Consider the following 26,889-nt stretch of genomic DNA (forward strand, 5'->3'; position numbering starts at 1 on the left):
GTCAACAGAACCCGTTTGTCAAGGAACTGCCTTGACTGGGTCCTGATCTCCCACACTCCCAGACCCCACCGACGTATCGCCTTCAGAGTCGGGGTAGCGTAAGCCGGAAGATATCCATGGGGCGTACGGAGGTCCTTCACTTGCCCTCCTGTCTCCCATTCCTGGAAGAAAGGCCGAAACCACTCCTTGCAGGAGAGTACCCACGGAGGAGCCCTCTCTTTCCAGAGGTTTGCAATGTTGGCTTTCAAGAAGGTGTTCGTTAAGAACACCACGGGGTTTACCATAGATAAACCCCCTAGTCTCCTCGTGCGGTACGTAACCTCCCTCTTGACTAGGTTCAACCTGTTCCCCCATAACAGTTGGAAAAACAGGCTGTAGACCCTAGTGTAGTAAGCCTCTGGTAAGATACATACACTGCCCAGATAGATAAACAAGGGGAGCAGGTACGATTTGGTCAGGTGTACCCTTTCCCTGAGGGTCATAGACCAACCCTTCCACTGGTTCACCCTCTGAGTTGCATCCTGGAGCTTACCGTCCCAGTTTTTGGTGGGATAATCATCCTGGCCGAATGTGATGCCCAGAATTTTTGCTGACTCTTGGAGCCCTGGAAGGGTGTCAGGGAGATCAAACGTGGGATCTCCCCCTCCCAGCCAGAGACTTTCACACTTATCCCGGTTGATCTTGGACCCGGATGCCTCCGAGTAGCGCTCCACCTCTGACATCACCACATCGACCTCCTCCCGTGAGGAGACGAAAATAGTGACATCATCAGCGTACGCCACCACTCTCTGGGCGACATCCGGCTCCGCCAGAGTCATCCCGACTCCCGCCAACGGCCCACAATCTACCCTCCGGACGAAGGGATCGATTGCGAACACGTATAACAGCGGGCTCAAAGGACAACCCTGACGGACTCCGGACCCCACCTCAAAAGAGCGGCCAGACCAACCGTTCACCAGCGGGAAACTCTCTGCCCCTGCATATAAGGTGACAAGCCAATTCACAAAAGTACTCGGTAAGCCATATCTCAGGAGGACGGACCAGAGGTACTCGTGGTTCACCCGATCAAATGCTTTGGCCTGATCCAAGGACAGCATGTACCCCTTCCAGAGACCCGCACTACTCCGCTCCACTGCCTCCCTGACACTGAGGACAGCACTTAAGGTGCTTCGGCCCGGAACAGAGCAGTGCTGGGCCCCCGAAAGGAGCCGGGGTGCAAACTTCACCAACCGATTAAACAGTATCTTGGCCAGAAGCTTCCTGTCCGTATTGAGAAGAGCTATGGGCCTCCAATTCTCAATCCGGCTAGGATCTTTACCCTTTGACAGAAGAATCAGGGCTGACCTCCTCATTGACTTTGGTAGAGTGCCCGCGGAGAGACACTCATTGAATACCTCAGTCAAGAGGGGAGCTAAAGACTCCTTAAAGGTCCTGTACCACTCGGATGTTAAGCCATCCGGACCTGGCGACTTCTTGGGGGCGAGCCCCTCGATCGACAGTCTCACTTCCTCTTCCCTGATTTCTTTTGTCAAAACATCAAGAGAGGGGTCTACCCCTGGCTCAGGAATAGTTTCAGCCAGGAAAGCCGACATCCCGTCTCGATTTAGATCCTTCCTTCCCAAGAGGTGCGAGTAGAAGGATCTGACGACCTCCAGGATCCCTGATCTGGACCGATTCAGAGATCCCGTACTATCAATCAGTCCTGAGACCACTTTACTACTCACTGACATCTTACAGTTCTTGTAAGGGTCGGGCGAGCGGTACCTCCCGTAATCCCTCTCAAAAACCAAAGATGCCTGCCTATCGTACTGACACCCCATCAGCAAGGATTTCACTCTGGAGATATCCTCCCGGCTACCTCCAGTCGAGACAAGGAGCTCGAGTTTCCTCCTCAGACCCCGATACAGGCGGTACCTATTCAGGGACCTGAGGCTCGAGAGCTGGCGGAAGAACTCCGCAATCCGCTTCTTGAATATCTCCCACCACTCTGACTTACTACTACAAAAGTCCAGTAAAGGTACCTGACTCTGAAGAAAGTCCTCAAAGGACTGTCTTATCTCCGCTTCCTCCAGGAGGGACGAATTCAGCTTCCAATAACCTTTACCCATCCGGGGGGTCTCTGAAACATTCAAGGAAAACAAAATCATACAGTGATCGGAAAATTACACCTCAACCACGGACACTGCGGAAGAGACGGCTTCCTCCTTTAAATAAAACCTGTCTATCCTAGACCTGCAGCTACCTCGATGATAGGTGAAACCCACGTGGCCTGAGGGGCTCCGGATGTGGGCGTCCTCTAGGCGAGCTTCCCTAACTATATTATTGAGGGCCACGCTATCGTAAGCCAGCGGACCATTGGAACCTCTCCTATCTTGGGACCTCGTGACATTATTGAAGTCCCCTCCAAAAATCACTTGCCGGCTAGTAAAAAGGAAGGGCTTAATCCTCATAAAGAGATCTTTGCGGCCCCACTTGGTTTGTGGGGCGTAGATGTTAATGAGCCGGAGCTCTTGCCCCTTCATGAGGACATCTAAGATCAGGCACCTCCCCATTTCTAACTCAATAACCCGTCGGCATTCAACCGGAGCGGTAAAAAGGACTGCCACCCCACTATACGGCTCAGCCGCAAGAGACCAGTGGGAGGGCCCGCGCCTCCACTCTCTTCTGGCTTTTATCAGGGAGGCTAGATCTGACAACCTGGTCTCTTGCAGATACAAAATGTCGGCTTCAACACGGCCGAGAAAATCAAAGGCTGCGAATCTAGCCGTATCCGACTTTATGCTGGCACAGTTAATGGATGCCAGCGTCAATGGGGTGAGTGCCGCCATCATGGGTGATTAAGTTAGACGGCCTCACCTTTATTTCTTCTTCCCCTTCTTCTTCGTGCCCTCATCCCCAGAAGAAGAAGAAAGGGCAGGACCGCTTTTACCCCTTTTTTTGGACTCACTCTGGTCCATATGGTCCCCGTCTCTGTCCGACCCCGGTCTAGCCCTGCCCTCCGAGGATGGTGCCTCAACAGGACAGGGCCCAGTTCCCCCCAGAGGCTCTCTCTCCCTAGGCACCCCGCCCTCACCTTCCCCCTCCAAGGAGGGGGAGGAGATGTTATCAAGGACGAGGTACCGGTTTGACAGGTCAACCAGAGGGGGGGCAGTCAGGCTTCCGCTTTGGACCCGGCCCGCAGTACGAGGGAGAGAGGGCTTGGACCTCTTCTTTCTCCCTTTCCTTTTGCCCTTGTCTTTCTTTTTGGCCTTCTCTACACTCTCCTCATCCACACTTTCATAGTGGGAGGAATCGGAAGAGTCGGCCATATTGCCTTCCTCTTCGCCCAGTCTCCTGACCTCCTCATCCAGCACGTCCTCCTCCAGGGCTTCAGTCATTTCAGGGCCAGCTACAGGAGCAGGGGCCGGAGCTACCCCCGTCACTTGGGCACTCTTCTGCTCCCTACTCCTCCTCCGATTTTCCTCCCGCCTTAGTTTGGCGGGGCCCTTCTTCCTCACTAGCCCTGGTGCGCCCCCATCCCTGCCCGTACCCTCTCCAGCCGAGGCAACCTCACAGCTCTCCCCAGCCGGAGCGGCCGCCGCACGGGCGAAGGCGCTAGGACAACGGCTGAAAGGGTGCCCGAGGACACCACACAGATGGCAGCGGATCTGCCTACAGGATGCGGCCAGATGACCCACCCCACCACACAAAGCACAGACCTGTACAGTACAGGCTGCGCTAAAATGGGTGGGGCTACCGCACCTGTGACAGACCTTAGGCTGCCCCTGGTAGAAGACCTGGATCCTGTCACGTCCAAGGAAGGCGGCTGACGGAATGTGGGCAACCGTACTCCCTGAACGCCTAAGTTTGACGGAAAACGTCAAGGCCCCGGACCAGATCCCGTGCTCATCAATGTTTTTCTTGGGCATGTCCGTCACATCCCCATACCGACCGAGCCAGGTCATGATGTCGTAACAAGAAAGTGACTCGTTACGGGTCAAAACGGTCACCTTCTTGACAGAGTTCTGACGGGAAATTGCCTTTACGGCAAAATCCCGCCAGCCGGGCTCGTTCTTCGCCACCTCGTAGTTTGACCAGAAGAGTTCGAGACCCTCTGGCCGAACGAAACTGACGTCAAACTCGGACGTACCGTAGGGGTGGATCAGGGCACAGATGTCACTCTCCCTGAATTCCATCTGGAGGAGGAGCTCAACCACTTTAGCGCGAGGTGGGCACGCATCCTCACCCCTCCAAATCAGACGGACCACATTCCTGCGGTTATTGTCCTGCCCGGTTGTCGGGAGGGACCAGACCACCTCCCCATTCTGCTCTCGGAAAGCCCCCAAACCGTGCCTCTCTATCCAGAAAGACAGGTCGACCTCACCCCTTCCCTCTACCTTGATCGACCTGTCTCCCCTACGCAGAGCCTCCAGGAGGCGCTGTTGCAAGTAACCCCCGGGGACAGACGGAGACGGGGACCCCCCTGGACCCCCGGCAGCGACATTAGCATAGCTCCTAGGAGCAGTCACTGCCGGGGGGGCAGCCGGGCCAGACCCAGACCCAGAACCACCATTCACACCACCACTCACATCATCCTTTTTTCCATCCATACCACTACTCCCACCAACATTCACTCCACTGACACTCCTCTCATCCACAACACTACTACACTCAGCATTCTCACTCATACCCTGCCTAACTGATTCTGGGCTGGCTGGGAATTGTAGTACTGCTGGCTTAACTACATTCTTTTTGTCCGGCTTGGCTGCTGCTGCTGATGATGGTTCCTCCTGACTGGGCAATGATCCAGGCACCGGGACACTCCCCCCCCCTCACAGGGGAGTTCCCCGCAGTGCCCGCAGAACAAACTGTACTCGGGGGACCGCCCCCCGAGCACACGGACTCAACGCTCTCTGGCGCCCGGCCCCGCGGCGCCAGTAGTGCCCACAGTACTCGGGGAACCGCCCCCCGAGCACACGGCAGCGTAACTCTCCTCTGGCACTTGGACACCTGCCCTTCCCTACCGACAGGATGGGTGGGCTTCACAACTATTGCGCCCTTAGCCTTTCCTGACGCCTTACTGTACTCCCCGTGCTGGCCCCGCTCCACCACAGGAACGGGGTCTGGCAGTTTGGGGGAGCCCGCAGCCTGAATCAGCTTTGCAGCTGGCCCAGACTGCTGGAAGGGGACAAATACATATTGTACCGTCTCCTTTGTCTTCCTTTTCTTGGACCTCTGCTTGACCACCACATCTTCACACTCCTCGTCCCCAAAGGTGAAATTCTGGAGGTGGGCTGGGGACTCCTGCATCATAATTGCCCTCAGCAGACCCCCAGCCTCACCCTCCACGTCATCCTCCTCACTCTCGCTTGGCGGAAGTGCCACCTGTCCAGCCTCAATGTAGCTGTCCTGGGTCTGGGTGTCACCTGGAGTAGCTACAACTCCCACACTTTCCTCCATCTTCTCCTCTTCACCACCATCCTCACTATCTTCGCCGCCACTACTCTCCCCATCATCCACCTCCACCTTACCTGGGGATTTCGTGGCGGCAAACCGATTGCTGTTGATCAGCTTCTCCTTGAAGAGACCGCTCCCCTCCAGTATCTCCGCTCTCCTCGCCTCCAGCCTCACAATCTCGCCTTTCAGCGATGTTATCCTCCTCTTCAGTTCTGGCTTGCTCTTTCTGGATCCTGTACTCATCAGACTCTGGGTCGCACGCAGATCCTCTCTGGCCATCCTCAGCTCCTTGCCGCGCTGCTCGTACTCCGCAAACCTTGCGGCCATGCGGGAGCAGTACGTGGAACTGGACTCGCCGGGCCCACTCTCCGACTACATCTCCACACTGCTTTTCCGTGCCTTTCTTCCACCAGTGGATCTCTGGCTGGCACCCGTAGCCTGGGTAGCAGAGCCTGCATTGCTGCAGACTCTGCCTGATCTTCTCCCGGCCGGAACAATGGCTGTCGAAGTTTTCACTCCACTTCCCGCCAGCCTGGAACGGGGAGTGGAGCCACAAGGCTCCATTGCAGGAGCTTCTTCCCCAGGAATCTGCCACAAACCTGGGGAAGGCTTGTTGGAAATCTCTGCTTGGCTCTGCTCTGCTGGAAGTCTCAGGAGACACACCCGCACACACCCTGCTGGGAGCTGGAATCACTGTCTATGTAGAGGACAGGAGCTTCTTCAGGGTCCTGTACAGAACAGTGTCCTAAAAAAGTAATGGAGCCGCCCTCACCTGGTGTCCAAAGGAGCAGCTAACCCTGGTACAGGCAAAGAGTACAGAACATGTAATACCTTCCTGCACTGTAGGGGGCGCTACCAGACACCAGTCAGTGCATACACTTCAGTAATACAGGTAAAGTGTACAGAACATGTAATACCTTCCTGCACTGTAGGGGGCGCTACCAGACACCAGTCAGTGCGTACACTTCAGTAATACAGGCAAAGAGTACAGAACATGTAATACCTTCCTGCACTGTAGGGGGCGCTACCAGACACCAGTCAGTGCATACACTTCAGTAATACAGGCAAAGAGTACAGAACATGTAATACCTTCCTGCACTGTAGGGGGCGCTACCAGACACCAGTCAGTGCATACACTTCAGTAATACAGGTAAAGAGTACAGAACATGTAATACCTCTCTGTACTGTAGGGGGTGCTACCAGACACCAGTCAGTGCATACACTTCAGCAATACAGGGGTTTTACCAGTGAAATGCCCCTTCTTCTTCCGGCCATTGACAGGTTTCACAGATCTGGACTGTCTGTACATTGTATGTTGAGTCTGGTTTCAAGTTACAATGGTCCAGAAAAGACCATTGTATGTTGAAACTATTGTATGTAGAGGCCATTGTAAGTTGAGGGATCATTGCAAAGTGAAGGTTCTGGAGTGGCCATCTCACTTTCCAGACCTCAATCCTACTGAACCACTCTGGGGAGACCTCAAAACGTGCAGTTCATGGAAGACAGCCCAAGAATTTAGGGGAACTGGAGAGTAAACACAGTTGTTTGGCAATAAATGCCACCAGGGGGAGCTATGTAAGGGAAGGCTGAGCCACCAGGGGGAGCTATGTAAGGGAAGGCTGAGCCACCAGGGGGAGCTATGTAAGGGAAGGCTGAGCCACCAGGGGCAGCTATGTAAGGGAAGGCTGAGCCACCAGGGGGAGCTATCTAAGGGAAGACTGAGCCACCAGGGGGAGCTATGTAAGGGAAGGCTGAGCCACCAGGGGGAGCTATGTAAGGGAAGGCTGAGCCACCAGGGGGAGCTATGTAAGGGAAGGCTGAGCCACCAGGGGGAGTTATGTAAGGGAAGGCTGAGCCACCAGGGGGAGTTATGTAAGGGAAGGCTGAGCCTCCAAGGGGAGCTATGTAAGGGAAGGCAGAGCCACCAGGGGGAGCTATGTAAGGGAAGGCTGAGCCACCAGGGGGAGCTATGTAAGGGAAGGCTGAGCCACCAGGGGGAGCTATGTAAGGGAAGGCAGAGCCACCAGGGGGAGCTATGTAAGGGAAGGCTGAGCCACCAGGGGGAGCTATGTAAGGGAAGGCTGAGCCACCAGGGGGAGATATGTAAGGGAAGGCTGAGCCATTAGGGAGAGCTATGTAGGGGAAGGCTTAGTCTCTTAGGGGAAGTGACATATGTTTCCTACCTGTGGGATCAAGTAGAGAAGCCAAAAGACTGGTAGAAAATACACACATCTTGTCTGTGGTGCTGAGCCTTAATCTACGGACTGACATCTAGGAATTTCCCTCTGCTATATTCATACAAGGGAGATGCCAGACACCTGACCATCAGCCCGGGGCCCTATCACCATCCACTGTGGAGCTTAAAGGAGAAGTCCCATGTAGAAAAAGTATTGTGTTTTAAATGCAGAAGCAAAAGTTATATCACTTTGTAAATCACTGACTTCACCCATCTTGTATATAAAACCTGTTTTTTTAGCTTCTTTGTTCAGAGAGGAAGTTCAGCAGCTCCCTGTTCTGATGACTTGCGACCCCCCATTGAGCTGCATTATGCTGGGGGCCGTGATGTCACAATTTCCCATAGTTCTGCAGCTTAGCCAGCTCTGTGCACGGCAAGGGCACCTCCCATGTGCAGCTTCAGCCAATCATAGAAGCCCCAGTTAGCTGAGCACGTGTCTTCATCTCCTCGGCAGGGAAGTATCTGACAGGCAGCTCAGTGTTTATAAGAGCAAGAACCATGTCCCGAGAAGAAGCAGAGGGGGAGGGGGAGATCCTGCACTGATCACAATCTGACAGCAGGTCAGTCTGAAAGAACGAAGTCCTGAGAATAGAAGCAGGGGGAGGGGAAACACTGAGCCTGCTGTTAGGAAAGTGATCAGTGTCTAGGTCAGTGTATCCCAACCAGGGTGCCTTCAGCTGTTGCAAAACTAAAACTCCCAGGCATGCTGGGAGTTGTAGTTTCACAACAGCTGGATGCACCCTGGTTAGGAAGCACTGGTCTAGGCTGGGCTACTTCTATGATGAACTGAAAGGCATTATGGGAGACAGGAAGTCAGGGACCTCCATGGACCAGGAAGTACTGATCTTTCAAAGGGGATTGCAGGAGAAGGGAGAGGGTGAGATACATGGGGAGCAGATTGTCGGAATGATGAGCTAAGGCACTTTCACATGATAGAAAAAAAAATTTGTGACTTGGTCCATGATACTTCTTCTTTAAGGGGTTACACTAAGTTCTCTGATCCCATGGGATAGTGCGGCCGTTCATCACATCTGAGCCCCAAATCCTGATGCTGCCCCTAGTGTTCTACCTGGAGCATGACAGGACCCATAGATGACCTTGGAGAGGATCTCTATATAGTCACCTCCCTCAGGTCCTGACTATAAATAACACAGGGGATCACTGGGGCCTGAAGGGTTAATGTAATGTAGATCTAAGGTGGAGCCTCCCCTGAAGACACCTCGGAATTCCCTCTGTAATCCATTACTACATACCTGGGGTAACACCTCCTGGAATTATTACATACCTGGGACAACACCTCCTGGAAATATTACATACCTGGGACAACACCTCCTGGAATTATTACATACCTGGGACAACACCTCCTGGAATTATTACATACCTGGGACAACACCTCCTGGAATTATTACATACCTGGGACAACACCTCCTGGAATTATTACATACCTGGGACAACACCTCCTGGAATTTCCTCCTTCACGTCCCTTGCACAAGGGTGATCGGCCCAAAAGTCGGTCTCCTCTTCCGATTCCTCTTTAACCTCAACCTTAATATCCATCAGATCTTCAACCTGAACAAATAAGAAATAAAATGTTAAAAAGAACTTCACCTCAATCACTTTATGGACATATTATGGGGAGACTATAAAGGACCCCCCTATAGAGATATAGGATCAGCCTCATCTACCTGATGCTTCTCTGGGACATTTCCCTCTGGACAGTCCTGGGAATACTGAGGACGGGGACACCTCTCGGGTGGATTTCTATCAATGACTCCATCTGTAGGGAACACACAGGGAATGAATACATCAGCTCCTGTATATCCATCTATATATATCATACACTTCTCACCTCTATGTTATTTATCAGGCCTCAATAACAATGTTCTGCCCCTCCCCCACTTTCTGATAAAACATCAGATAATCCAGTCAGACCCGCAGTGAAATCCCAGGCCCGGAGCTGCTGGTCCCTACAGAGACTCGGCTGTCACTCCTTCCTCAGGGGAATCCATTGTCAGCAGGTGGAGGAGACACTGACATTTCGGTAATAAATGGGTCATCTGGGGTAGAAATCTGGTCTCTGATCCCTTATTAGAGGATTCTATATGTCCACAGAGGGAACGCACAGTTGCGGCTTCGTCTTCTATCAAACTTTCTGTAGTAAGAAAACGACTGCTCCAAAGTCTCCTCCACCAGGGACCATGTGGGATAAGGCTCTATGTCTATATAACCACAAGTTCTCTGTCATGTGACCACTATTCCTCTCTCAGAGGTGAATGAGGGGTTAAATATCTGTGGGGCCATGACAGTACACAGACAATGTACTTCCCTTCAGGCTGGAGGAGAGGTTACCCCGGCTGCCCGTATCCTGGGGAGGAGTCATTACGGAAGGAGATTCCTCCACCATCACCTATTCCATACATTACGGACACAGGGGGTCGGGATATGAAGAGGACAGGAAAGTAGTCACCTAATCTCCAAAAAGATGGGGGGAGACTACAAAAAGAATCAGGGGCACTGAAAGATAAAAGGTCCAGGTACGGAGGACAAAGCAGGAGAAGTAGATGATTCCCCATTTGCTTTTAGCCCCTGGGGGCCCTGACTAGACCCCACGTCCATGGCGGACATTACTACAAACCATCTCATACAATCAGCGTCAGATTCATCTCAGAGGACAATGACCCCCATCATTCCTGTACATGATCCTCCTAATGTTTTATCCTAGAACATTCCCCGGCCGTCACATGATCACATGACACACTCCCTACAGGACTTTATTCTTCTGTGGTTTATAGTTTCTTCTCCATAAAGTCAATGTGTCGCCTAGAATGCTCTGTGCAGAGGTCATTCTACAAGGAGGGGGAGACTAACGTCCCATTGTCATCTCTATCTACAGGGAGGGGGAGTCTATGATCCTAATGTCATCTCTATTACAGAGAGAGGGAGGCTGAGCTCCTATTGTCATCTATATGTACAGGGAGAGGGAGGCTGAGGTCCTATTGTCATCTCTATCTACAGAGAGAGGGAGGCTGAGCTCCTATTGTTGCCATTATTACACACCTGGGACAACACCTCCTGGAATTATTACATACCTGGGACAACACCTCCTGGAATTATTACATACCTGGGACAACACCTCCTGGAATTATTACATACCTGGGACAACACCTTCTGGAATTATTACATACCTGGGGTAACACCTCCTGGAATTTCCTCCTTCACTTCCCTTACACACTGCTGATCGGACCAACAATCCGTCTCCTCTTCTGGTTCATCTTTAACTTCAACTTTAATATTAATCTGATCTTCAACCTGAACGAACAAGAAAAAAAAATGCCAAACAGAACTTTAGTTCAACCCCTTTACGGTCATATTATGGGGAGACTATAAGGACCCCCCTATAGAGATATAGGATCAGCCTCATCTACCTGATGCTTCTCTGGGACATTTCCCTCTGGACAGTCCTGGGAATACAGAGGGCGGGGACACCTCTCAGGTTGATTTCTATCAATGACTCCATCTGTAGGGAACACACAGGGAATGAATACATCAGTGCTGGATAGATTTATATGTTACTAGGTAGTGAGAGTGATATCTATATATAGGTCTCTTCTTACCTTGTGATGTGAGGGGCCGGTGATCCTCCATCATGACTATGTCCTGGTACAGATCCTTGTGTCCTCCAACTCCTCCACTGAATAATAGACAGCGGTGTCCTAATGGGGTCAGTTCTGGAGACCTCACCTACAAAAAGACATCGATAACATAGAGCGGCGCCAAAGATGGGGACAACAATGGTGGAAATGTAGATGGGACAACAATGATGGAAATGTAGATGGGGACAACAATGGTGGAAATGTAGATGGGGACAAAAATGGTGGAAATGTAGATGGGGGACAACAATGGTGGAAATGTAGATGGGGGGACAACAATGGTGGAAATGTAGATGGGGACAACAATGGTGGAAATGTAGATGGGGGCCAACAATGGTGGAAATGTAGATGGGGACAACAATGGTGGAAATGTAGATGGAGACAACAATGGTGGAAATGTAGATTGGGGGGGACAACAATGGTGGAAATGTAGATGGGGGGACAACAATGGTGGAAATGTAGATGGGGGACAACAATGGTGGAAATGTAGATGGGGACAACAATGGTGGAAATGTAGATGGGGGGACAACAATGGTGGAAATGTAGATGGGGGGACAACAATGGTGGAAATGTAGATGGGGGGACAACAATGGTGGAAATGTAGATGGGGGGACAACAATGGTGGAAATGTAGATGGGGGGACAACAATGGTGGAAATGTAGATGGGGGGACAACAATGGTGGAAATGTAGATGGGGGGACAACAATGGTGGAAATGTAGATGGGGGACAACAATGGTGGAAATGTAGATGAGGGGACAACAATGGTGGAAATGTAGATGGGGACAACAATGGTGGAAATGTAGATGGGGACAACAATGGTGGAAATGTAGATGGGGACAACAATGATGGAAATGTAGATGGAGGGACAACAATGGTGGAAATGTAGATGAGGGGACAACAATGGTGGAAATGTAGATGGGGGACAACAATGGTGGAAATGTAGATGGGGGGACAACAATGGTGGAAATGTAGATGGGGGGACAACAATGGTGGAAATGTAGATGGAGGACAACAATGGTGGAAATGTAGATGGGGGGACAACAATGGTGGAAATGTAGATGGGGACAACAATGGTGGAAATGTAGATGGGGGGACGACAATGGTGGAAATGTAGATGGGGGACAACAATGGTGGAAATGTAGATGAGGGGACAACAATGGTGGAAATGTAGATGGGGGGGCAACAATGGTGGAAATGTAGATGGGGGGCAACAATGGTGGAAATGTACATGGGGGGGCAACAATGGTGGAAATGTAGATGGGAGGACAACAATGGTGGAAATGTAGAGGGCGACAACAATGGTGCAAATGTAGATGGGGACAACAATGGTGGAAATGTAGATGAGGGGACAACAATAGTGGAAATGTAGATGGGGGCAACAATGGTGGAAATGTAGATGGGGACAACAATGGTGGAAATGTAGATGGGGGGACAACAATGGTGGAAATGTAGATGGGGGGACAACAATGGTGGAAATGTAGAGGGCGACAACAATGGTGCAAATGTAGATGGGGACAACAATGGTGGAAATGTAGATGGAGGGGACAACAATGGTGGAAATGTAGATGGGGGACAACAATGGTGGAAATGTAGATGGGGGGACAACAATGGTGGAAATGTAGATGGGGGGACAACAATGGTGGAAATGTAGATGGGGGACAACAATGGTGGAAATGTAGATGGGGACAACAATGGTGGAAATGCAGATGGGGGACAACAATGGTGGAAATGTAGATGGGGGGACAACAATGGTGGAAATGTAGATGGGGGGACAACAATGGTTGAAATGTAGATGGGGGGACAACAATGGTGGAAATGTAGATGGGGACAACAATGGTGGAAATGTAGATGGGGGACAACAATGGTGGAAATGTAGATGGGGGACAACAATGGTGGAAATGTAGATGGGCAACAATGGTGGAAATGTAGATGGGGACAACAATGGTGGAAATGTAGATAGGGGGACAACAATGGTGAAAATGTAGATAGGGGGACAACAATGGTGGAAATGTAGATAGGGGGACAACAATGGTGGAAATGTAGATGGGGACAACAATGGTGGAAATGTAGATGGGGGACAACAATGGTGGAAATGTAGATGGGCAACAATGGTGGAAATGTAGATGGGGACAACAATTGTGGAAATGTAGATGGGGACAACAATTGTGGAAATGTAGATGGGGCCAACAATGGTGGAAATGTAGATGGGGGGCAACAATGGTGGAAATGTAGATGGGAGGACAACAATGGTGGAAATGTAGATGGGGGGACAACAATGGTGGAAATGTAGATGGGGGGACAACAATGGTGGAAATGTAGATGGGACAACAATGATGGAAATGTAGATGGGACAACAATGATGGAAATGTAGATGGGGACAACAATGATGGAAATGTAGATGGGGACAACAATGGTGGAAATGTAGATGGGGACAACAATGGTGGAAATGTAGATGGGGGGACAACAATGGTGGAAATGTAGATGGGGACAACAATGGTGGAAATGTAGATGGGGACAACAATGGTGGAAATGTAGATGGGGGGACAACAATGGTGGAAATGTAGATGGGGGACAACAATGGTGGAAATGTAGATGGGGACAACAATGGTGGAAATGTAGATGGGGACAACAATGGTGGAAATGTAGATGGGGGGACAACAATGGTGGAAATGTAGATGGGGACAACAATGGTGGAAATGTAGATGGGGGACAACAATGGAGGAAATGTAGATGGGGGACAACAATGGTGGAAATGTAGATGGGGGACAACAATGGAGGAAATGTAGATGGGGACAACAATAGTGGAAATGTAGATGGGGGACAACAATGGTGGAAATGTAGATGGGGACAACAATGGTGGAAATGTAGATGAGGGGACAACAATGGTGGAAATGTAGATGGGGGACAACAATGGTGGAAATGTAGATGGGGGACAACAATGGTGGAAATGTAGATGGGAGGACGACAATGGTGGAAATGTAGATGAGGGGACAACAATAGTGGAAATGTAGATGGGGGCAACAATGGTGGAAATGTAGATGGGGGGGGCAACAATGGTGGAAATGTAGATGGGGGGGCAACAATGGTGGAAATGTAGATGGGGGGGCAACAATGGTGGAAATGTAGATGGGGGGGCAACAATGGTGGAAATGTAGATGGGGGGGCAACAATGGTGGAAATGTAGATGGGGGGGCAACAATGGTGGAAATGTAGATGGGGGGCAACAATGGTGGAAATGTAGATGGGGGCAACAATGGTGGAAATGTAGATGGGGGCAACAATGGTGGAAATGTAGATGGGAGGACAACAATGGTGGAAATGTAGATGGGGGGACAACAATGGTGGAAATGTAGATGGAGGGACAACAATGGTGGAAATGTAGATGGGGGGACAACAATGGTGGAAATGTAGATGGGGGGACAACAATGGTGGAAATGTAGATGGGGGGACAACAATGGTGGAAATGTAGAGGGCGACAACAATGGTGCAAATGTAGATGGGGACAACAATGGTGCAAATGTAGATGGGGGGACAACAGTGGTGGAAATGTAGATGGGGGGGCAACAATGGTGGAAATGTAGATGGGGACAACAATTGTGGAAATGTAGATGGGGACAACAATGATGGAAATGTAGATGGGACAACAATGGTGGAAATGTAGATGGGGACAACAATGATGGAAATGTAGATGGGGGGACAACAATGGTGGAAATGTAGATGGGGGCCAACAATGGTGGAAATGTAGATGGGGACAACAATGGTGGAAATGTAGATGGGGGGACAACAATGGTGGAAATGTAGAGGGCGACAACAATGGTGGAAATGTAGATGGGGACAACAATGGTGGAAATGTAGATGGGGGGACAACAATGGTGGAAATGTAGAGGGCGACAACAATGGTGCAAATGTAGATGGGGACAACAATGGTGCAAATGTAGATGGGGGACAACAGTGGTGGAAATGTAGATGGGGGACAACAATTGTGGAAATGTAGATGGGGGACAACAATTGTGGAAATGTAGATGGGGACAACAATGATGGAAATGTAGATGGGGGACAACAATGGTGGAAATGTAGATGGGGGACAACAATGGTGGAAATGTAGATGGGACAACAATGATGGAAATGTAGATGGGGGGACAACAATGGTGGAAATGTAGATGGGGACAACAATTGTGGAAATGTAGATGGGGACAACAATGGTGGAAATGTAAATAGAACGTCTAGGAAGGAACCGGGGCACTGTTTTCAGGAATACAGGTAGGTGCTCTGCTGCTGGGGACAGGACTCAATGTTCCATGAACTTCACATCCAATAGAAAAAGAAGCAGCACTCCAAAGTAGCAAATAAAAAAGGGCGGTTTATTCACCCATCGGGTTTACTGTGCTACATTCCGGTCTTCACATTTAGAACTTTCTCAAGCCAATTATCCCTCTTACATCACTTCCCTTTATTTAGTGTTTGCCAGGGACATCAGTGATTACATTATGCATAATATATTCATGTAAACCTGCATCAGTATATAAAGCTGGGTGGAGGGCAGTATATAAAGCTGGGTGGCGGGGGGTATATAAAGCCGGGTGGCGGGCACTATATAAAGCCGGGTGGCGGGCACTATATAAAGCCGGGTGGCGGGCACTATATAAAGCCGGGTGGCGGGCGGTATATAAAGCCGGGTGGCGGGCATTATATAAAGCCGGGTGGCGGGCAGTATATAAAGCCGGGTGGCGGGCACTATATAAAGCCGGGTGGCGGGCGGTATATAAAGCCGGGTGGCGGGCGGTATATAAAGCTGGGTGGCGGGCACTATATAAAGCTGGGTGGCGGGCACTATATAAAGCTGGGTGGCGGGCACTATATAAAGCTGGGTGGCGGGCACTATATAAAGCTGGGTGGCGGGCGGTATATAAAGCTGGGTGGCGGGCGGTATATAAAGCTGGGTGGCGGGCGGTATATAAAGCTGGGTGGCGGGCGGTATATAAAGCTGGGTGGCGGGCGGTATATAAAGCTGGGTGGCGGGCGGTATATAAAGCTGGGTGGCGGGCGGTATATAAAGCTGGGTGGCGGGCGGTATATAAAGCTGGGTGGCGGGCGGTATATAAAGCTGAGTGGTGGGCAGTATATAAAGCTGAGTGGTGGGCAGTATATAAAGCTGGGTGGCGGGCACTATATAAAGCTGGGTGGCGGGTGGTATACAAAGCTGGGTGGCGGGCGGTATATAAAGCTGGGTGGCGGGCAGTATATAAAGCTGGGCGGCGGGCACTATATAAAGCTGGGTGGCGGGCACTATATAAAGCTGGGTGGCGGGCACTATATAAAGCTGGGTGGCGGGCACTATATAAAGCTGGGTGGCGGGCACTATATAAAGCTGGGTGGCGGCACTATATAAAGCTGGGTGGCGGGCACTATATAAAGCTGGGTGGCCCCTAATGGAGTGGCCCTAGTACTGATGGGGCCCGTCCTCTCCTCCAGTATTACCGGCTGATGGGCTCCGGACTGTAGCTATAGGATTAGGTATCGGGGCCAATACCGGGATCAGGACCCTAATACTGATCACTGATGGCTCCATAGTACGGACACTAGGAGGAAGTGGTAACCATGGCGACTACTCCACCAATAGGAATGAGGGAGAGGAGAGGAGAGGAACACTGACAACACAATGTAACAAACCCTCTGCATAGAAACTCACCGCACACCGCGTCTCCTCTTCACTGAGCTCCTCCCCTTCTTGTCACATGTCCTCAACTACTGTTTAGCCCCGCCCACTCCTGTCACATGACCATCCTCACAGGTCCTTCATCCACAATCTCTCCTATCCTACTGAGCTCCGCCCCCGCATGTACTGGTCACATGATTGTGACATCATCACAGGTCCTGCACCTCCAGCATCTAGTACAGAGCAGCTCCTAGTCGGGCAGACTCTGCTGCTGTGTTGTGTGGAGATCCCTGCTCTTCATTGTCACTACAGTAGTAAGGAGATTACATGAGGAGGAGGTTTGTTACAGTGTGTCACCCCAGTAGTAAGGAGATTACATGAGGAGGAGGTTTGTTACAGTGTGTCACCCCAGTAGTAAGGAGATTACATGAGGAGGGGGTTTGTTACAGTGTGTCACCCCAGTAGTAAGGAGATTACATGAGGAGGAGGTTTGTAACAGTGTGTCACCCCTGTAGTAAGGAGATTACATGAGGAGGAGGTTTGTTACAGTGTGTCACCCCAGTAGTAAGGAGATTACATGAGGAGGTTTGTTACAGTGTGTCACCCCAGTAGTAAGGAGATTACATGAGGAGGAGATTTGTTACAGTGTGTCACCCCAGTAGTAAGGAGATTACATGAGGAGGAGGTTTGTTACAGTGTGTCACCCCAGTAGTAAGGAGATTACATGAGGAGGAGGTTTGTTACAGTGTGTCACCCCAGTAGTAAGATTACATGAGGAGGAGGTTTGTAACAGTGTGTCACCCCTGTAGTAAGGAGATTACATGAGGAGGAGGTTTGTTACAGTGTGTCACCCCAGTAGTAAGGAGATTACATGAGGAGGAGGTTTGTTACAGTGTGTCACCCCAGTAGTAAGGAGATTACATGAGGAGGAGGTTTGTTACAGTGTGTCACCCCAGTAGTAAGGAGATTACATGAGGAGGGGGTTTGTTACAGTGTGTCACCCCAGTAGTAAGAGATTACATGAGGAGGAGGTTTGTTACAGTGTGTCACCCCAGTAGTAAGAGATTACATGAGGAGGAGGTTTGTTACAGTGTGTCACTCCAGTAGTAAGGAGATTACATGAGGAGGAGGTTTGTTACAGTGTATCACCCCAGTAGTAAGGAGATTATATGATGAGGGGGTTTGTTACAGTGTATCACCCCAGTAGTAAGGAGATTACATGAGGAGGAGGTTTGTTACATTGTGTCACCCCAGTAGTAAGGAGATTACATGAGGAGTTGTTACAGTGTGTCACCCCAGTAGTAAGGAGATTACATGAGGAGGAGGTTTGTTACAGTGTGTCACCCCAGTAGTAAGGAGATTACATGAGGAGGAGGTTTGTTACAGTGTGTCACCCCAGTAGTAAGGAGATTACATGAGGAGGAGGTTTGTTACAGTGTGTCACCCCAGTAGTAAGGAGATTACATGAGGAGGAGGTTTGTTACAGTGTGTCACCCCAGTAGTAAGGAGATTATATGAGGAGGAGGTTTGTTACAGTGTGTCACCCCAGTAGTAAGGAGATTATATGAGGAGGGGGTTTGTTACAGTGTGTCACCCCATATTGCCTGTTGGCCGATACATGTAGTTCTGGGAGCCGGGCAGGTGAATTTTTCATAGATTTGGCCCAGTATCGGGTAAGCAGGGCCGGACCAACTCCCCCCCCCCCTTTGTATTTTTAAATGCGGTGTGAGGTGCAGGAGCGGATGCAGATTTGCATGAAAACAAGTCTGCACCTCACACCGGCGCTTATGGTGTATGGATTAGGCTCCTGACTCGGCAGCCAATTTCAGTAGGGCCACCCCTAATAGTCCGACCGTCTATTAACCCTTAAGATTACTGCTGTCTAAGTACACACTGCACACACTGATCTCTTATACTGATCATTGTTATCCCATAGGGGACTATAACACTGCACACACTGATCTCATACTGATCACTGTTATCTCATAGGGACCTATAACACTGCACACACTGATCTCTTATACTGATCATTATTATCCCATAGGGACTATAACACTGCACACACTGATCTCTTATACTGATCATTGTTATCCCATAGGGGACTATAACACTGCACACACTGATCTCTTATACTGATCATTGTTATCCCATAGGGGACTATAACACTGCACACACTGATCTCTTATACTGATCATTGTTATCCCATAGGGACCTATAACATTGCACACACTGATCTCTTATACTGATCATTATTATCCCATAGGGAGCTATAAAACTGCACACACTGATCTCTTATACTGATCATTGTTACCCCATAACGGACTATAACACTGCACACACTGATCTCTTATACTGATCATTATTATCCCATAGGGACCTATAACACTGCACACACTGATCTCTTATACTGATCATTATTATCCCATAGGGACCTATAACACTGCACACACTGATCTCTTATACTGATCATTATTATCCCATAGGGACCTATAACACTGCACACACTGATCTCTTATACTGATCATTGTTATCCCATAGGAGACTATAACACTGCACACACTGATCTCTTATACTGATCATTATTATCCCATAGGGACCTATAACACTGCACACACTGATCTCTTATACTGATCATTATTATCCCATAGGGACCTATAACATTGCACACACTGATCTCTTATACTGATCATTATTATCCCATAGGGAGCTATAAAACTGCACACACTGATCTCTTATACTGATCATTGTTACCCCATAACGGACTATAACACTGCACACACTGATCTCTTATACTGATCATTATTATCCCATAGGGACCTATAACACTGCACACACTGATCTCTTATACTGATCATTGTTATCCCATAGGAGACTATAACACTGCACACACTGATCTCTTATACTGATACCGCTGGGGCCTTCCGGTCCGTTTGCTGATCAGGAAAGGGAATTCTATGCATGTTGTACGCTCATTGGAAGAGGCGAGATCGCTGCTTCTGTTGTGGAGCCTCTCTCTTGCTTCTCCACCTCGCCCTTCTACTGCAGCCACACAAGCAAAGCTGACCCAGGACTGGTCCAGTGCGTGAACTACAAGATGCGGTAACTGTTCTTTTCTCACACAATTAGGGTGTGGGGCCCTGTTGGTGACTTGTCCCGCTTTGGTTTCAGTGTGGACTGTTGCCCTCCCATGGGTGCAGGTACCTTCCCAAGGTGCCTTGTTTTTTTCGTGTTTTTGATGTGTGCTAAGTTTGTTTATGGCCTAATTTTCTCTATATTTTGCACTACTGATTCAGACCTATGTGCCTTAACTGCTTCATATGAGGGGGCGCGTGCTGGCTGGGAGGCGCGCCCTCTCTCCCATATTGTATTAGATCATTACTTTATTGTATACAATGGTGATAAAATTAGCCTAAACGTAAATGGTCTCAATGCCCCACACAAAAGATCACCAGATCTCTACGTTGTGATGTTGTTTGCGCACAGGAGACGTATCTCCTTTCTAGAGATGCACACAGAATGAAAAGCTCGAGCTTTCCACATCATTTTCCATCCAAGTCCAGGGGGGTTCCGATAGGGATTAGCAATACGGTGGCTTTTCAACTACAGGAGGGCCGCTTTATCATATTAAGATGCACAAATAATGAAGTCCGCTTAACTTTAGTAGCACATTATGCACCCAATAAAGGCCAGATTTGGTTTTTAACCCCTTAAGGACCAAGGGCGTACAGGTACGCCCTTGGTCCTGCTCTCCTGATATAACGCGGGGTTACACAGTAACCCCGCGTCATATCGCGGCGGGCCCGGCGTCATAGTGAAGCCGGGACCCGCCTCTAATAGCGCGCAGTGCCGATCGCGGCACCGCGCGCTATTAACCCTTTAGCCGCGCGCTCAGAGCTGAGCCGCGCGGCTAAAAGTGAAACCGAAAGTGGCCGGCTAGCTCAGTCGGGCTGTTCGGGATAGCCGCGGCTAATCGCGGCATCCCGAACAGCTGACAGGACAGCGGGAGGGCCCCTACCTGCCTCCTCGCTGTCCGATCGCCGAATGACTGCTCAGTGCCTGAGATCCAGGCATGAGCAGTCATGCGGCAGAATCGTTGATCACTGGTTTCTTATGAGAAACCAGTGATCAGCATAGAAGATCAGTGTGTGCAGTGTTATAGGTCCCTATGGGATAATAATGATCAGTATAAGAGATCAGTGTGTGCAGTGTTATAGTCTCCTATGGGATAATAATGATCAGTATAAGAGATCAGTGTGTGCAGTGTTATAGGTCCCTATGGGACCTATAACACTGCAAAAAAAAAGTGAAAAAAAAAAGTGAATAAATATCATTTAACTCCTCCCCTATTAAAAGTTTGAATCACCCCCCTTTTCCAATAAAAAAAAAACACAGTGTAAATAAAAAGAAAAATGAACATATATGGTATCACCGCGTGCGGAAATGTCCGAATTATAAAAATATATCATTAATTAAACCGCTCGGTCAATGGCGTGCGCGCAAAAAAATTCCAAAGTCCAAAATAGTGCTTTTTTGGTCACTTTTTATATCATTTAAAAATGAATAAAAAGCGATCAATAAGTCCTATGAATGCAAAAATTGTACCGTTAAAAACTTCAGATCACGGCGCAAAAAATGAGCGCTCATACCGCCCCATACACGGAAAAATAAAAAAGTTATAGGGGTCAGAAGATGACAATTTTAAACGTATTAATTTTCCTGCATGTAGTTATGATTTTTTCCAGAAGTCTTAAAAAATCAAATCTATATAAGTAGGGTATCATTTTAATCGTATGGACCTACAGAATAAAGATAAGGTGTCATTTTTACCGAAAAATGTACTACGTAGAAACGGAAGCCCCCAAAAGTTACAAAACTGCGTTTTTTTTCCAATTTTGTCGCACAATGATTTTTTTTTCCGTTTCACCGTAGATTTTTGGGCAAAATGACTGACGTCATTACAAATTAGAATTGGTGGCGCAAAAAATAAGCCATCATATGGATTTTTAGGTGCAAAATTGAAAGAGTTATGATTTTTTAAAGGCAAGGAGCAAAAAACGAAAATGCAAAAACGGAAAAAACCCCGGTCCTTAAGGGGTTAAACAAACTGTTAACACTAGCGAATGGGCAAAATTGGGGCACTTTGGTACTATGCGGCGACTATAATAGTTATGGATCCCCACATTGACTCTACCTCACACGCACGCCTTCCTTCACTCTCTCAGAATGGGCGTGGAAACACGATATGATATATGGCGAATTCATAAAGCATCAGCGAACGAATACACATTCTTATCAGCAGGACACAACTCTTATGCTCGGTTGGACATGTTCCTGGTGGGCTGCTCCTTACTGCAAGCGTCAATTAGCTCTTCTATAGAGATGATCACATGGACTGACCATGCTGTTATCACACTGACCCTTTCTGATACGGTTACATCTCCGCAGGCCTACATGTGGCGTATGAGTCAATTCCTGCTGTCCCACCGGGAGTATTCCCAACGTCTACGTGAGGATATCCAGAAATACTGGATACATGACCTTTCACGTTGTGGAACTGCCATAAAGCAGTGGTGAGGGGAATGTGTATAAAATATAACCAAATTAATTCATTATTAGCTCAGATTAAAACCTTAGAGGCTACTAATAGACTCGCCCCCTCCACGATCCTAACAGCTCAGCTTGGAGCTTTGGGACGGGACCTGAGGTGCTGTATGTTGACCGCTTTCGAAAAACCCTATAGAAAAACTAGAGCAACTTACTATGCTCAAGACAAAGCGGGGAAGCTTCTGGCTCATCGCTTCAAGGCACAACATATGCGCTCCCGTATTCCTAAACGTACCCACCCTGATAACCGTTCTACCCTTTATACTCCTAAAGATATAGCGGATGACTTTCAAGCTTTTTAATCATGACTATATAATTTGCAGGATTTCGTTCCCACACTCCCCGATGCCTCTTGGGCCATCCAAACCTACCTTACAAAACGTAATCTCCCGACCCTCACGGATACACAATTAGTCACCTTAAATGCAGTAATACAATCGGACGATATTGAGAATAGAATTTGAACCCTGCCGTCGGGTAAAGCCCCAGACGGATTCATTAGCACATATTAGAAGACATTTCGCACTTCCCTCTCTATTCCCCTGCGTGATTTTTGTAGACGAGCTATGTTGTTGGGTCAGTTACCCAAAGACAATTTACAAGCTCTAATTACTACTATTCCTAAACCAGGTAAATCCACGGATCTTCCCCAGAATTACAGGCCAATATCGCTTCTAAATCAGGATATAAAAATCTATGCAAAACTTCTTGCAAACAGATTATCGGTAATACTCCCTTCCCTCATAAGCCCCGATCAATCTGGTTTTATAGCCGGGAGACAGACATCTGACAACACTAGGAAATTGCTTCATATTCTCCATCACATAGAAACCTCCTGCATCCCTGCCGTGATCCTTGCATTAGACGCCGACAAGGCCTTTGATAGATTAAGATGGTCCTTCGGTTTTGCAGTACTCATGAGCTTTGCAGGAGGGGTGCTATGTGTGATCTCCTCGCTATACTCCCAACCATCAGCACGGGTGCTAGCAAATGGAGCTTTGTCTTTGGAGTTCTCTATCACGAATGGATCACGGCAGGGATGTCCACTCTCCCCCCTGTTGTACATTTTATCTTTAGAACCATTGGTTCGGACACTACAGTCAGACCCTCGCATTGCGGGAGTTTCTTTAGCTTCTTCCTCCCATGTAATCTCTTTATACGCGGATGACATTTTGCTGTCCCTAACAAACCCCTCCACTTCCCTCCCAGCGGTTTTAGAAGACATTGCAAAGTACGGCTTCCTCTCGTATTATCACCTTAAAGGGGTACTCCGGTGAAAACCTTTTTTCTTTTAAATCAACTGGTGGCAGAAAGTTAAACATATTTGTAAATTACTTCTATTAAAAAATCTTAATCCTTCCTGTACTTATTAGCGGCTGAATACTACAGAGGAAATTCTTTTCTTTTTGGAATGCTCTCTGATGACATTACGAGCACAGTTCTCTCTGCTGACGTTATTATAATAATAACACTTTATTTATTGTTGTCCTTAGTGGGATTTGAACCCAAGTCCCCAGCACTGCAAGGCAGCAGTGCTAACCACTGAGCCACCATGCGGCCCTTAGCATACGTCTGCTTTGCACGGTTGCTAAAATGGACAGAGATGTCAGCAGAGAGCACTGTGCTCGTGATGTCATCAGTGTTCCAAAAAGAAAGGAATTTCCTCTGTAGCATTCAGCAGCTAATAAGTACTGGAAGGATTAAGATTTTTTAATAGAAGTAATATACAAATATGTTTAACTTTCTGCCACCAGTTGATTTAAAAGAATAAAGGTTTTCACCGGCGTACCCCTTTAATAGCTCAAAAACCCAGATCCTGCCCCTCAACCTCCCTCCCGAATTAGATGCCACCCTTCGTTCCTGCACAGGGTATTGACTACCTTGGACTACATGTCACATACCCACACTCTTCCTTATATAAAGCGAATTATCTTCCCATGTTGTTAGAACTGGAGAGAGATGCGGTTAACTTCTCTAGGTCTGACGTGTCTTGGACGGGAAGGGTGGCGACCTTTAAAATGTTTATGCTCCCAAAACTCCTATATCTATTTAGAACTCTCCCCATAGCTCTCCCAATCTATACTATCTAGATTTGTCTGGGCAGGGAAAAAACCAAGGTTGGCAGCTACAATAATAGTCAGATCGCCACAGGCGGGGGGAATTGGAGTTCCTAGCATAAAGGGCTATTATGTAGTGACCATAGTCGCTATGTTGAAAAAATGGTGGTGCATGACGATGGACACCCCATGGGTTGTAATAGAAAACCGCTTAGCTTTTCCCTTTAGTCTACATGATCTTCTTTCCCCCGCCTGGTCGATCCCGCCCCCCCCCCCCCCCCAGCTGTCCAATCCATTACTCCAGACGTCATACACAACCTGGGTAGATTATCTACGGGCTACGAAGCAACTTATACCCTTGGACGTGCAGGATCTTCCCGTCTCCTTGGTCCAAGCTTCTCTTACTGATTTAACACTAGAATATTGGATAACTCAAGGCATCACACATATCAGGCACTTATATGGTGAGGGAACGCTGCAAACCTTTGAATCCCTAAGGGTTACATACAACCTACCCCGTACGGACTTCTATAAATACCTGAGGGTCAGACACTTCATACAATCTCTAGTACCTTCCTGCATGGGAATACATAAAAATGACCCTCAAAATATTAGCATCATCCATGAAGGGCCTTTAACCCTTCTATGCCTACTACCTACAATCTAACATCTGTGTAAAAACATACCCATTAAGACTATGGGAAAAAGATTTAGCTATAAATATAGATACGGAAGATTGGCGCTATGCATTCAAATATATTCGTAGACCCTTACATTGTTCTTCCCACATCGAATCGGCTTACAAAACATCGTTACGATGGTATTTCACTCCAGACAAAATAGCCAGAGCATATCCTGGATCGTCGGATCTCTGTTGGAGAGGCTATAGTGGCAGAGGGACACTATATACTATTCTCTGGCTATGCCCCATGATCCGACCATTCTGGGCCCTGGTTGGTCGATTGGTTAGAGAACTGTGTGGACATATAATCATTTGGACTCCCAGTTTGGCCCTGCTCTTTGTGGGCTTACATATGGTTCCTCCCGCTAACCGTGAGATCCTGTGTATTATATGTATAATTGCGAAAAATTTACTAACCTGTAGATGGAAATCTGACAAAATTCCATCATTTGCAGAGCTTATTGAAAAAATACTATCTACTCTTTTGAATTTTTTTTTAGCTATGGGCTCAGGCAGAATGATTAAATTCCAGACCAGGTGGAAGCAGTGGGCGGACTCTACCTATTGTAGAAATATTTGAATTAGAGTTGACACAAGGTTTCTTCAGGTTGGTTCCCCCTCCTTCCCATCCCCCTCCCCCCCCCCCCCATCCCCTCTTTTTTCTAGAGACGGAGGATAGGTACTAACATTTCAATACATAGACATATAGATCCAAAAGGCCGAGCCCTTACAATTCATCTGATCTCAAATTCGGGGCCTACGTTTGGTACTTCAATAGGTAGTGGTCACAAATGAAACATTTTGCAATAAATTGACGCACGGGTAGTGTTGTTTGCGGCGGTTTGCCTCGGTGAGCAATCCGCCTATTTGTAAATCAGGCCATGGTTTTATGTGTTGGTGTTATTGTTTGTACTATTTTGTTTCTCATTTGTAAAGAAATTTTTTTTGAAAACCTATAAATTTGACAGCCGAGTCTGTCCCTATTGCTTTGAATTGTATCCTTTTCACTGCAAATAAAAAAAATAAATAAAAAAAAAAGAAGATTGAAAGTACAAAAATCTTGATCCTTCCTGTACTTATTAACTGCTGAATACTACAGTGGAAATTCTTCTCCGTTTGAAACACAGAGCTCTCTGCTGACATCTCTGTCCATTTTAGGAACTGTCCAGGGTAAAAAGGAAATCCCCATAGCAAACATCTGCTGTTCTGGACAGTTCATAAAATGGACAGAGATGTCAGCAGAGAGCACTGTGCTCATGATGTCAGCAGAGAGCTCTGTGTTCCAAAAAGAAAATAATTTCCGCTGTAGTATTCAGCAGCTAATAAGTACAGGAAGGATTAAGATTTTTTAATAGAAGTAATTTACAAATATGTTTAACTTTCTGGCACCAGTTGATTTAAAAAAATAAAGTTTTTCACCGGAGTACCCCTTTAATGCATAAAATCACCATACTGTGGCTGAATAATACTGCATACTGTGATCATATATTTGATTTTTCACATTTTTACTACACATTTATTTACATATTTGTATTATTTTACTGATCACACATTATACACATCTGTA

The 26,889-nt window shown here is 48.0% G+C and overlaps 3 protein-coding genes across 4 annotated transcripts in view; 1 reads left to right on the top strand and 2 right to left on the bottom strand.

Moving 5' to 3' along the window:
• LOC130306231 (uncharacterized) overlaps window positions 1–26,889 on the bottom strand; it is an 870,792-nt gene that overhangs the window by 664,817 nt on the left and 179,086 nt on the right. The gene's annotated exons all lie outside the window — the stretch shown is intronic.
• The window catches only part of LOC130277291 (zinc finger protein 345-like), a 304,690-nt gene that overhangs the window by 190,436 nt on the left and 87,365 nt on the right, over window positions 1–26,889 (top strand). The gene's annotated exons all lie outside the window — the stretch shown is intronic.
• LOC130299635 (zinc finger protein 420-like) overlaps window positions 1–26,889 on the bottom strand; it is a 41,186-nt gene that overhangs the window by 8,230 nt on the left and 6,067 nt on the right. The window contains exons 5-9 of the mRNA XM_056551481.1: window positions 11,287–11,413; window positions 11,098–11,189; window positions 10,858–10,981; window positions 9,358–9,449; window positions 9,118–9,241 (exon numbers count right to left, since the gene is read on the bottom strand). Coding sequence (XP_056407456.1) covers window positions 9,118–9,241; window positions 9,358–9,449; window positions 10,858–10,981; window positions 11,098–11,189; window positions 11,287–11,413 — 559 coding nt within the window. The remainder of the gene's footprint in view (window positions 1–9,117; window positions 9,242–9,357; window positions 9,450–10,857; window positions 10,982–11,097; window positions 11,190–11,286; window positions 11,414–26,889) is intronic.

Source organism: Hyla sarda, chromosome 1 (genome assembly GCF_029499605.1).
Source record: "Hyla sarda isolate aHylSar1 chromosome 1, aHylSar1.hap1, whole genome shotgun sequence".
NCBI lineage: Eukaryota > Metazoa > Chordata > Amphibia > Anura > Hylidae > Hyla > Hyla sarda.